Below are 12,663 nucleotides of genomic sequence, written 5' to 3' on the forward strand. Positions count from 1 at the left end.
CACAAAAAAAAAATATAAAAAGGTCGAAATATCGAGCATCACAGAAGAAAACTGGATGGCAGCCTGCTCTATATTTTATTAAGGAACCGAAAACTGGCGATTTCGACGTTAATAGACAACTGCCAATTTTTAAGCCGATTTCAACCCCATTGTACCGAACGTGAACGTCATTGTCACAGAATAAGAGAAATTTCTTGAATGGTAACATTGTTCATGCGTTTTAACGTAACGTAACGTTTTCATGGGAATTCATTAACTTTGGTTATTGGGAATTTTCTATTTATCCCTGAATTAATCTTATCAGCCGAAGCTTTTATTCGGTGGTTAATCAAATGTATAATACATACACATAGAAAGCATTGACGACCTATCTGGTTCCATTCTGAGGAGCATTCGAAGTTGAGCTATCGAGGTTCGAGCAAGGTTTCTGCGGGTGAGGTGTTAGTTGGGAGTTGTGAAAGTTTACAGAAGTAGTGTCTTCGGTTACAGTTGTACACAAAAGAGTGATATTTTGCAATATTCAACTGTCCACATACATGTAGGTACATAGTTAAGAAAGCCCACAAACTCTCTTTTCGCCCAACTAGACCGAGGGGCGACTAACCTAAGGATGAGTTGAACGCGACAGCCAAAGGCACGCATCACAGCGATGGCGTGTTTTAACTACGCGAAAATTTATTGCTACGTCCCGATTAACGCGGTGGTTCTAAACTACAGAGCATAGATCTTAAATGGTCTTAAATGGAAGACAGTACGAATCAAGACTGAAGCCCACTAGATCAGATTGTTATCGGACAGAACTCTTCGGACTATAGCACACGTTGCAAGGATGACAGCTTTTAACGTCTCCATGTATTCCCTGGCCCTTGGATCGAGCGTTTTCAGCACTTTATATAGATTTTGCGGGACTAATCGTGTCGTTGAAATCACGGCTGGGATTACTTCGATCTTTTGTAATCTCCAACTCTACCTCATATTGTCTGCTAAGGGGCGATAGTTCCGGATTTTCACGACGAACACGAAATTTGGTGAGAATATGTGGTCATTGAGTTTCTTTACATCCAACAAGTGGCATCATTTTGTAATAAGTTTAAGGAAGGGTGAGACGCAAAAAGCGCAACAGGTTTCGTTCTCAGAACCGAAAAACCAAAAAGTTCAAAATGATGCATCTATATAAAATCTATGCCTTAAAATACACTATATCGCATTCCGATAACTTATCAAATAAAATTCACAATAGCATATTATGACATTGTATCTTGAAAATTTAAGTTCAACCTGGAAGTACAAAATGCGGATGTCATAAGAATAATATGATATACATTTTTGGAAAGCTTGAAGGAAATTCAACCATTATTAACAAAGTAATGGGATGTCAAATTTTTGCATTTCACATGGATTCATCGTACTCGTCGCCTATGTCGGCCCCCATCATATAAAGTGAACTTATATGAATGACTGTGTGTCCGGATAGCTGAGTGGTTAGAGCACAAGGCTGTCGTACGGAAGGTCGCGGTTCAAATCTCACTGGTGGCGATGAGATTTGTATCGTGATTTGACGTCAGATACCAGTCGACTCAGCTATGAGTGGTACCTGTGTGAAATCAGGGTAACAATCTCGGGCGAGCGCAATGCTGACGACATTACCTCCTACAGTGCACTGTAGTGTACCGTTGCTGTCTTGAATGAAGTCCTCTAACACATTTCAAGGCCGTGATGATCCAATACGGATTGTTGCGCCAACGATTATTATTATTATATAAACGATTGAGGTCAAGTTTGGAAGAACATATGAACGTATATCAAGGAATACTTTGAATTATTAGTGAAGTACTACTGGTAAAATGTGCATACGAAATTTCGCACATAAGATAAACGCAAAACCTTTATACCCAAACCGACAAGCTTCTAGTATTCCGACTTGTTTCTTACCATTTTTCAACAGTATTACGGTCCAGCAGTATGACTACGTCGATTATGAAGCACGCTCGTACTTCGTTCTTTGACCCGATAATTTTCCAAGATCCTCTGCGGAGTATACTTTAATAAGGATAGTAAGTTGCCACTAAGTTATATTTAAACGCAAAGTTTTGATGGAGAATCTTGCAGACGGAGTTATGACGACATCCTGCAAGCAGATGTTATGTGCTGCATAGTTTCCTCTTCACAGTTGCATAACCTACAACTAGAGTTGGTGATTGAGAAGTCATGAAGAATGTACCAATGCGTCCAAAGTTGAAGTTAGAAATGCTTCGGTCTCACAGATTAGTACACCGTTAGTCAACTATTCGTTGGAGGCTTTTTGATACGACCCCGGTGAATGGGTTTCTCTTTCCACATGTCAATCTTCTCAAGTTCAAAGGAGGGAATTTGTTATCTTTCATGACGGTAGTCTGCTGTAATTAACTAGTGAATTGTTTCTCAAAGGAAATTTTAAGAAGAGAATGCACATGATTTTAGTGCAATGTCAAGTACCCCATGCCCTTGGTGATATAGAATCGTGATCCTCAATTTTTCGGGAGCCCTATTGCCTATGTTATTGTTTGCAAGAACTACCCTTACTCGCCTATTGACAGATTTTGAACCGGTGTTACTCGACTGATTTAGACATCAGTATTATTCTGCTGGCCTGGTCTGATTAATTCGGCAAGTCCTCGCACGAAATCCTCACGGTAACCGCTGGAAATTGTCTGGCCGAGAGTGTGTGTTTGACTGCTGGTCATAATATAATGGCAAGTGGATCTGGCTGTCGGATAAGCCGAAGCAACAGCCCGAAGATCGCCCTGCCTGCACTGGAGAATGTGCGAATATGGCCCCAAACCAAGGTGGATCAGCATACGCCAAGGGATGTGTGGGCAATGGGTCTTGGCTCAGTCTTTGCTATGCAGACTTTGAATATTTTGGGCACCTTCAGTTTTAAATAAAACCCTTACCCCCGTGGCCGGGCTAGCCACGATGGACATTCTTTCCGGACCAAGACACGAACTCACATAAAAAGCTAAAAAACAGCCGATAGGAAAAGAGGTGGTGATGCTAGGCGTGTCATCGGAGAACAAGCTGCTGGTAACCAGGAGACAGAAGCCGTCGAGGGCAGTATAGTCGGTGCCAGCCGTAGCACCACTCTGCTGAAACCGCAGGGATATCCTGGGGCGAGGCGATAAACTGACAAGTGGTTTCTAGCTTGGAATCTCGGTAAATACTGGGGAATTTTCGTTGAATATAACAGCCTAGTAGACGGACAGAAGGCGAAACCCATCGCTCTCAAACGAAAACGATCTTATGACTAGGTTGAAGAAAAACACAAGCGGACCAGAATGTAAAAAGTTTCAGATGCTAAGCAACCTCTATAAACAGGTAAGCAGCAACAGCCAGTCGACCAGTAATGAACTGCGAACCTTTCAGCGACGTAGCCAGGAGTCACTTACGTGTGGCGCTGGCGGATGGCAATTCCACTAACGGCAAATTATTCCGGAGGTGTAGACCAGTGCTGAGGCCACGCTGTCCGAGATGGTCATTGAGCATCCCCTGGACCACAAACGCACACGTAATTCATACCCTGCATCGATTCATCTCAGGTGGTCCATGAATTCCACGTTATAGAATGTGAGGACCAATTCTCCACGGACTTTCTCATGGATAAGAAGAAGGACTAGGTGCTTATCAAGGAGGAGGAACCCCAAGTGAACAGCCAACCTTTCCCGCTCCGTATAAACGGAGAGTGCTTGGAGGCATTGGAAAAGACAGGCTAGAAAGTGTAGTTCGGAGCCAGGAGCGCAAAGGTGGATGACCTGAATCCAATCGACGCTGACAACGAGCTTTTGGAGGAGTTGAGGATCAACGGTGCGGCGGGAGCAAGCAGATCCTGCTGATGGTAGCACGGATCAATTTGCAGCATTCAAAGCGCGCCTCGGCTAATTTACTTGTCTTCCTCCTAGAAGAAGACATCGACGTCGCACTACTACAGCAGCCCTAGATCGTAGACGAACAAACCGTCAAAGGTCTCCAAATCAAACATTATAACTATGGAGTAGTACAAGAGACGCTGATTGGGACAGACAGACGGAGACAGGGAACGTGTATATTTCCTTGTCCTCCATGACTCTTAGCCGATTAGCTGCGCCAGAAGAATTGCAACATTTAGCGTCCACTATCGACTGCTGCGACGCCGGCGTAAGCCATACGCTTTGGTGCAGCTCGTAAATTAACGAAGGAGCGTAATTGGCTTCACACCAACTTTCCTTTTTCCCAGCCTCGAGAACTGTGACGGATGGGAGGAGGTCCTTGACATCACACTACTAACCGACAATGGGATTCTTAGTTTTCTTTTGGAGTAGGGTAGGTTAATGCGTTTATGCACAAAGGGTTGGACTCGCGCAACAGTACGCTTTCAAACTACTAACCGAACACTTCCCTCTCATCAGAGAAGAAGCTCGGAACCGTTTGACACATTACTTCTGGCTAGCCCTCCTGGTCTCCCGGCTTTGGGAGCCTTCAAGTCAGGGAATTCTTTCAGCAACGGAAGGGGAGGGGAGGAAGGGAGTTGTTAGTTCAGGGAACCCCTTGCCATCCGCTCCCTCCGCCGGACGAGTTCAATCTTCTTCGCAATAAGAGGAGCCCAAACTTAACGCGCAACATGACTTCAGCTGCCAGCGCTCTTCAACATCTCTCTGACAATGTTGTCTGGAGAGAGCGTCCCTGTGTCTACATAAAACCACTAAAGAAAACCGTCCCACCTTTCGCAAGAGAAAAAGGTATGTTCAGCGTCGTCCGCTAACTCCATAGCAGAACACACAATCAGGAGATCGCGCCTTTCCAATTCTGTGTAGGTAAGACTGAAAACCTGCATGCCCGTTTAGAAGTTTGGTAAGGAAAGGATCAATCCCACCATGGACTCGGTTCAGTCATCGGTCTAAATTATCGGTGAACCACGCAGTCCATCTGCCCCTTGGCTCACTTTGTTACGAGAGTTGTCACTCGTTAAGGGTGCATTGACGTTCTCCAAGGCAACCACTTCTCTTAAGTTTTCTTTAAGGTATTTAACCGCTGGTTTTGAGTCTATAGTCAACTCGCTGATCGGCATGGAACGCGGGGTAGGGATTCCCTTTCTGGTCAAGATGACTACCTCGGTTTTTTCCAGCGCAAGGCTGAAATCGTGAACAGTCATCCATCCATATGTCATCCATCAATATGTCAAGTCTGCTTTGCGCCTGTTCGGCAGTGGGTCCGGCAACAAGTGCCGCAACGTCGTCTGCATAACCGACCAGGCGCGACTCTTCTGGCATATCGAGTCTCCGCACACTATCGTAGAAAGCGTTCCAGAGATCCGGCCCTAGGATAGATCCCTGTGCTACTCCCGACTTGATTTCCATTCTCATCTGGCCCTCTAGCGTCTCATAGAGCAGGGAGCGGTCTTCCAGATAATCCCTCAATATCCGTAAGAGATAGCTTGGCACATGAAATGAGCTTTTCAATGTGCCTAGCATATCTGTCCATCGTACTGAATTGAAGGAATTTCTGACATCAAGCGTTATGATGAGTACTATCCGTCGATAGTAGGACTGTGTGCCTCGGTTCGATGAACCGCACCCACGACTTCCATAACAGTATCCATTGTGGATTTCCCTGTTCTGAACCCGAACTGCCTTAAGGATGAGTCGCCGGCAGATGATGAGCTTCTCGAGCACTTTCCCCGCCATGTCAAGCAACCACAGCGGTCTGTGTGCAAATGGGAGCTCTGGATCTCCTTTTCCCTCCCTGATCAGTGCGTGTATGGGCACCTTCCAACTTAGTATGCAGGGCTTCCGCAGAGCCCCGATTTTCCGCGTGACATGCTTATAGCCTAGTCCCCACAGGTTCTCATTCACTTCGTTGGCCAAGTTCTGCTAACCACGAACTTTGCTTTTATTTATCGCGCTGAGGAGTCTCTTTGTGCTGATCTATCTTGTGCCTTTATCGCGCAAGCCTCCTCGTTGGCGCGGAGGTTATGACAGTCCCTCCGTAGGTCGGCAATTTCTGCCGTCTATCAGTACATAGAAGGCTTGTCGTGGCTGGGGCTCCTCCGGAGCATGGAAGTCTCACACGCTGCCGCTATCGGGTTAATCATTGAATTTAAGACGGTGTCAGCTACGACGGTACCACCCCCAGAGTGCTCTATAGCGCAGCTCTTCTTGCCCCAAGAGCTTCGACAAACTTTGCAATGTTCACCCTCGCAACATTCCACACGCAGGGGGAGCGTGGGGTTGGTGCTCGTCGGCAAGTAGCGTCAACCACTTCGAACGCGATGTACTGGTGATCACTTGTCGAGAAGTCTTTCAGAACTCGCCACCCGTCCACGGATGGTATCAGAGATTCCGATGCAAAAGTGATGTCAGGAATGCTTCCTTCACAGCTTGGGCACCGTTGGCGCGGATCCGGTGTTTAAAACTACGAGCCCGGTTCTCGCCGCCGTTTCCTGAATCCGTTTCGTCTCGCTGGGGCAAGCCCCATTCAAGGGCCCTAGCATTAAAATCACCGCCTACCAAGATTCACCCCCCCGTACTCAAAACGGCGTCCTTCAGAGCATCAAGTCGACGCCGAAAGTCCGGCATCGTCTCATTCGGTGTCAGGTAAACGCTAAAAAATGTTATCCCTAAACACCGAATCTAGGCAAACCCTTGGCCTTCGGCAAGAACACGTAGTCGAACGTCGTGCCGAACCCAGATGGCAGCGGAGCCCGATAAGTCGAGATGCCATGAAGTTGGGTCCCTGTTTCGGTATTGCTCGCCGATTAGCACTAGATCAGCGTTTACCTCCGCAGCGAACTGCACTTGCAACTGGTGTGCGGCTGCACTCCGGTGCATGGTAATTCGTAAATTCGGATCATGTCATTCGCGCTCTAGCCATTTCCAGTTCCGCCCTAAATTTCACTAAGGATTTCCACTTTGGACAGACGGGTCTCTGGCGGTTGTCTCCTTTTATCCTTCTTCGCCTGCTTTGTTGGGGTCCTGGAAACTAATTTGACAAAGTCTCTTTTAGGCACGTCGTCCTCTTTCCGCTTTTTCCCCAGTTGGATTTGCAGAGAGCTATCTGCGGTCCGTTTGGTGCAAACAGTGATCTCTGCGGGAAGTGCGGCTATTTCTACTTTCCACTCGTCTTCCGCTGCTCTTCACGTTCCCCTATAGAAGGAGATGCGATCTAATAGTTCCTCCGTTTTTGACGCCTTTACTGACCTTCCTCTGGAGGAACATTGCCGACCGCATACACTTCACCACTGCCGCGCATTTCCTGATGAGCACTTGCACTCGCTTCGTGTCCGAATCCACCTGTTCAGGACTAGCGATCCTGACTGGGCTTTTTTGGAATAGGGACACTACAGGGTATTGGAGTTACTATCTCGCACGGTGTCAGGGATATTTCACTCCACTATGAGTGACAACATGGCCTGTGGGCCGCAAGACGCGGGCTCGGCAACCAAAACGGAACTGATGCTATTCACCGTCAAGACAGGAGTACCCGAATTTCACCTCGCTCGCTGAGTGAACAAAGCCTTGTTCTTTCCTCCAATGAAAATGTTCAGAGTGTAATCCTGGATCCGAAGTTAAATTGGAAATTAAAAATAGACGTGTAGGTTAAGAAGGCCTGTATAGCTTCCTATGCCTACAAGAGAACCCTTGTGGCCCATTTTAACGTACGGTTCTATTGTACGGTGCAGGCTTTGAAGAAAAAGTATAACACAAAGACGCTTAATAGTATTCAAAGACCCGCGTGGGGGGGGGAGTCGGGAATACACACAGTGTATCCGACTCACACGGTTTGACAGAGAGGAGAGAGCTGCATTCCTGCGCCAATGCTACGGGCTGGCTCTGAACCGGTTGGTCTCAGCGTCCTTGGTCTCATCGTGTCATGGTTTTAGAAGTTTGTGGCATCAAAACGGCGCACCGCTAAGCGGGTTCCTTGGCGCAGCCGCTAATACCTACCTAGCCCCATTACACCACTGGATCACACCGAGCGTATATAGAAGGATGGGAATGACAATCCCATGATTTTACTTTTCCCGAACAGCTCAGTTTTCAGGACAAGATCCAGACGCCATTCAAATTCCCCCAGCAACTTAGCTTTAATGTTGTAATATGGCGAGGTATATGTAGACGTCGCGGTTCAAATCTCACTGGTGGCAATGGGGTTTGTATCGCGATTTGACGTCGGATACTAGTCGATTCAGCTGTGAATGAGTACCTGAATCAAATCCCTCCTGATGTTTCATGCTCCAATTCTCCATCACTGGTCCCAAGCCGAGAACGAGATTCTGGTTGATTTTGTTCAAGCGTAACACTTGTAGTAACCACGAATGTAATGTCGAGTTAAAGACTGATTTATAAGCGATGTAGGCTTTCGAGATATTTCGTTTTTAGTAGACAGTCCACTTTACAGCCACCGTATTGATTTTAAGTTGTACTTTACAGCCTGAGGGTCTTTTACGCATTCTTTTCGTTCCTCAGCTATAGTATCACCGTATGAAGCTTTGTACATAGTACTTTCAATAAATCCTATATTGTCGAAGTCTACTGCAATCCCAAACCGCCATGCTTAACTATTTATTTTACATTTTTATTTTGTCGATATCGTGATGCTGAGCTAAATGCAAGAGGTACGATCCTCTTTAAGTCCACCCAACTACTGGCCTATGCTGACGGTATCTACATCATGAGAAGAACGACCCGAGATGTCCAAACTGCCTTCATCCAGATCGATGGAGGCAAGACAAAATATATGGTGGCAACGTCAGCACCGAAAACCAAATAACCAACAACCTGGTCACACGGGAAGGATAAAGATAGGAGAATGCAACTTGGAGACCGTTGATAATTTCTCCTATGTTGGATCGAAAATCACAACCGATAACAGCTACGATGATGAAATCCGCGCACGATTGTTGTCAGCCAACAGAGCCTATTTCAGCTTACAAAAACTGTTCCACTCGAAACGTCTCACCGTAGGGTCAAAGCTCTTATTGTTCAAGACAATGATCTTGCCAGCCCTCATGTATTCCTCGGAGACTTTTAGCAAGAAAAATTTGCGAACCTTCGCCGCGTTCGAGAGAAGAATCCTCCGAAGAATTTTTGGTCCCCTACATGAGGATGAACGATTCCGTAGCCTACATGACGACGAAATCTATGAGCGATGCCATGATCGTCAGGTTGTGGATAAAATCCGGCTCAACAGGCTACGGTGGGCGGGTCACTTAATCCGTATGGATGAGGATGATCCAGCCCCGAAAGACTATAAGGACGATATCTATGGTAGAAAAAGAAGACGACCCTCCCTGAGATGGAGCGATGGCGAAGGTCACGACGTCAGACAGCTTTCAGGGTTATCGAACTGTTGGAGTTCCTTATTAAGGCAGGCCTAGACCAGATACCGGTTGTTGCGCCGTTGCTGATGATGATATCTATTGGGTTTGTGCCAGACAACATACGACTGACCGTCGGGGCTGAAAATATAAAATTTGGATTTTTCAGTGAATATGACTTGGGTCCAAAAGCGAGTGCCTTTATTAATGTGTTCTTTTGCAAACAACGATCGACATTGCTGGTTTTCCTTACTTATGAAGGGTTTTTTTTTCATTGGTACTTTATCATTAAAGTCATGCTTCCGGAGGAGTCGGCAAATGGATTCTGCATACAAAATTAATCCAACTCATCCTTAATCTCACAGGCCAGTTTGAGAGCACAGGGTTTTCTGTTATTATTGAAGGTTTTATGTGAAACAAAATCTTATTAAAATCGCTTCAATGTCGGTCTGTCCGGCTATCATCACTAAATTAGTTGTAGCGAGCTGCAATATTTCGTGATGGCATTAAAGGGGGCTCCCCATATATGCGAAAGGGAGGGGCGATTTTTTTCACAAGCTCAATTAGTATTTTTCGAAAATCTTATTTCTGATATTGCTGGTTTCAATTTCGAACGAAGAACTTCGTTGCCGCTGGGATCAAATACCTAAGGAACCGTTGATTAGAAGGCGGAAGAGGCAGTGGATAGGTCACACACAAAGGAGGGCAACAGCTTCACTTTTGACAATGTTGAGTTGGTCGCACATAAAATACATGTAGGCATGGTTGACACGCTATGACCCATTCAGTGGTAAATGGCAACCACATATTATGATCAGAAGTCCGAGGAATGATCGCAGGGTATTAACCAATTAGCAGTTCATTGCTTACTTTTAGCTTAATACCGAAGTCGATCAAGTGTGACATTTTGCTGGTCAGTTCATCAGTATACCGGTTAAACGCTTGAAACGAAGTCCAGAGCATTATCTTCACTCAATGCTCTCTACAGCTATTCTCCTTCCCGGGAAACAAGGCGTGATCCCGTGGGTGTATTTTGCGTTGTGGTCCACACCAGGGAAAACCTTCTGTTTAATGTACCGGAAAAATGATCGAACTGTTCCGTATTAATTTTAAATTTTGCGGGCAATAAACTGCGAATATTGTCATTTCGTTGTTCTTTTTATTTATTTGTCAGCCTGATAGATGCTTGTTGAAGAGTATGTAAGAAGCGAGACGTTCGAAGTCCAATGAGGGGGGAATAACTTCTGTAGTAAAAGCCATGTGGTGCTGAGGCATAAGACGGGGTTAGGGGAGGTAGCCCCTTTTGCCAGGAGCTCGTTGATCTGTGATGGAATCCGATGTGGTGGTGATATAGCCATTTTTGAATTCAATAAGTTTTCGATGCAAGGATATTTTATGCAAATTTCGAATTCTTTCATTTAGAGAAATTGACTGAAAGCACAGCGTCACACAGCTAATGGCATCAAGGCAGTCTATGTTTCATCGTCATTTGTGAGATTACCATTTTTCGTGGTGGGGATCACATAACGTATATTGTATTAAAGTCACAATTATCGGAGACGTTGCCACATCTCGAACAGAGCGCAATGTCAATTCGTGCTTCTTAGGCGTTTCCCAGCTAAAGGAGACCATCTGTGTGCAAAATGCTAAGAAGTCAGATTATGAGGGATTTAGACCGTTCTATCAGTGCAGCAAGAGAAAATGATCCAGCTCGCCTCTGGCGGAAAACATGGGTCATATGCTGTCTTCGGAAAATGGTAATAGCCGCACTTTTCCTTTCAGCAGAGGAATTAGTCCCTTCAGACTTACATATAGCGCGCACTTTTGCAACTTGTGCTATAATGTGAAGAATTTTATACGATCCATTTGTCTTGCAGTTTTGAATTATATGTCACCGCTGTGATGCGAGCCTTTGGATGTTACCGTCTCCCCATCCTTTTGAAGGTTCATCTCCCGATCCTGTTGCGGAGCCCCCTGCTTTGCGGAAGCACACTTTTAATTTTTGCTCATTTTTGGCTTGCAAATCTAACACCCCTTTTATTTATGTTATCATTTATATTCTCTTTCAGTTCTCCATCATGCCTCCGCTGGAAAAGTATAACAGTGAACTACAACGACTTGAGTCGTTCCGAATTGGTAGGCGCATGGAAAAGTACGATTGTCAACTTTTAGCCCGTATGGGGATGTATTACACAGGAGTTGGTGAAACAGTACAATGCCAGTTCTGTAATGTACGCATTGATCGTTTTGAAGAAGACGAGTGTCTGGTAGAAGCGCATATGGCTTATTCGGGTGGTTGTCCTTTATTAGAATGCGAGTTCACTTCAAACGTACCTTTGGATTTTTTATCACTTTATCTCCTGCTTCCGGGCGAATTAGACTGTATAGCATGTGAAGAATTTCTTTTGGAATCTGACAGATTGGACACTTTTTCGAAATCCCAAGGTGTTTTATCGACAAAGGCAAATGAACTGGCAGAAGCGGGCTTTTTCTTTTTAACTGATGGTTCTCTGATGTGTTTTTGTTGCGGTGGTACTTTAGACGGTTTCCTCCCTGAGGAAGATCCCTGGCTGCTGCACGGCATTCTTTATAATCATTGCAGATATTTGAGACTTATGAGAGGAATAAGTCATAATGAGGACGATGATATTAACCATTTCTTGGAAGAATTGGACCTACAAGAAGAAATGCCAATTGCAACACGTGAAAGCGTCCTACAGCGAGAGCTCGAAAATGATAATGAATTTGAAGTAGCTGCAGAAGGAGCTGTGCCATTACCAACTGAACATGTGCACGTGCAGAAACAGTCTTGCGTCCATGAAATCAATGACGATTCTATAACCATGTCAAAATTTTTGTTTGAGTCCTTGGTAAATGGTAAAACCGAAGATAAAAACGAATGCAAAATTTGCTCGGGGGAAAACAGGAATGTCGTATTTTTACCATGTGGGCATGTTGTGGCTTGCTCTGAATGTGCCGAGCGATGCGAATCTTGTCCGATATGTCGGGCTAGGATAGAACGAAGACATAAATTATATTATTCATAGCTATTTAGGTTATATAGTCCTAGTTTAATTTAATGCTGTAGATCCAGAATTAATTGTATCCAATAAATCGTTGTCTTTATACCGATCGGTGACATATTTGTGTCTGCTTCTTTTTGATTGAGTCTGAAATGCTTTGATGAGGAGTAGCATTTCAGACAAGTTAATAGCTATTATCAAAGTGACATCTGATGGCGCTAAATTTCGCGAGCAAACCAGGGTCAAATCTCGAAACGATTTATCGCAAAGTCCGATATCGTCCGACATTTATTGTAAACTCCGACAAAGTTC

The 12,663-nt window shown here is 45.1% G+C and overlaps 1 protein-coding gene across 2 annotated transcripts; it reads left to right on the forward strand.

Annotated features, from left to right (window-relative positions):
* Nucleotides 1-399: 399 nt before the first annotated feature.
* On the forward strand, nucleotides 400-12,460 carry LOC119649011 (death-associated inhibitor of apoptosis 1-like). Of its 2 annotated transcripts, none has more exons than XM_038050962.1 (2): nucleotides 400-542; nucleotides 11,398-12,460. In XM_038050962.1, exon 2 carries the CDS (start codon nucleotides 11,407-11,409, stop codon nucleotides 12,373-12,375), a length of 969 nt encoding a protein of 322 aa, XP_037906890.1. In that variant the 5' UTR covers nucleotides 400-542; nucleotides 11,398-11,406; the 3' UTR covers nucleotides 12,376-12,460. The 2 variants fall into 2 exon arrangements, with proteins under 2 accessions (XP_037906890.1, XP_037906889.1); XM_038050961.1 differs by having other exon boundaries at nucleotides 400-538.
* The last annotated feature ends 203 nt before the right edge of the window (nucleotides 12,461-12,663 follow it).

Source organism: Hermetia illucens, chromosome 2 (assembly GCF_905115235.1).
Source record: "Hermetia illucens chromosome 2, iHerIll2.2.curated.20191125, whole genome shotgun sequence".
NCBI classification, from domain to species: domain Eukaryota; kingdom Metazoa; phylum Arthropoda; class Insecta; order Diptera; family Stratiomyidae; genus Hermetia; species Hermetia illucens.

What these genes read in the sequence shown, in the direction of transcription:
- LOC119649011 (XM_038050962.1), top strand. Translation starts at nt 11,407, where the DNA reads ATGCCTCCGCTGGAAAAGTATAACAGTGAACTACAACGACTTGAGTCG.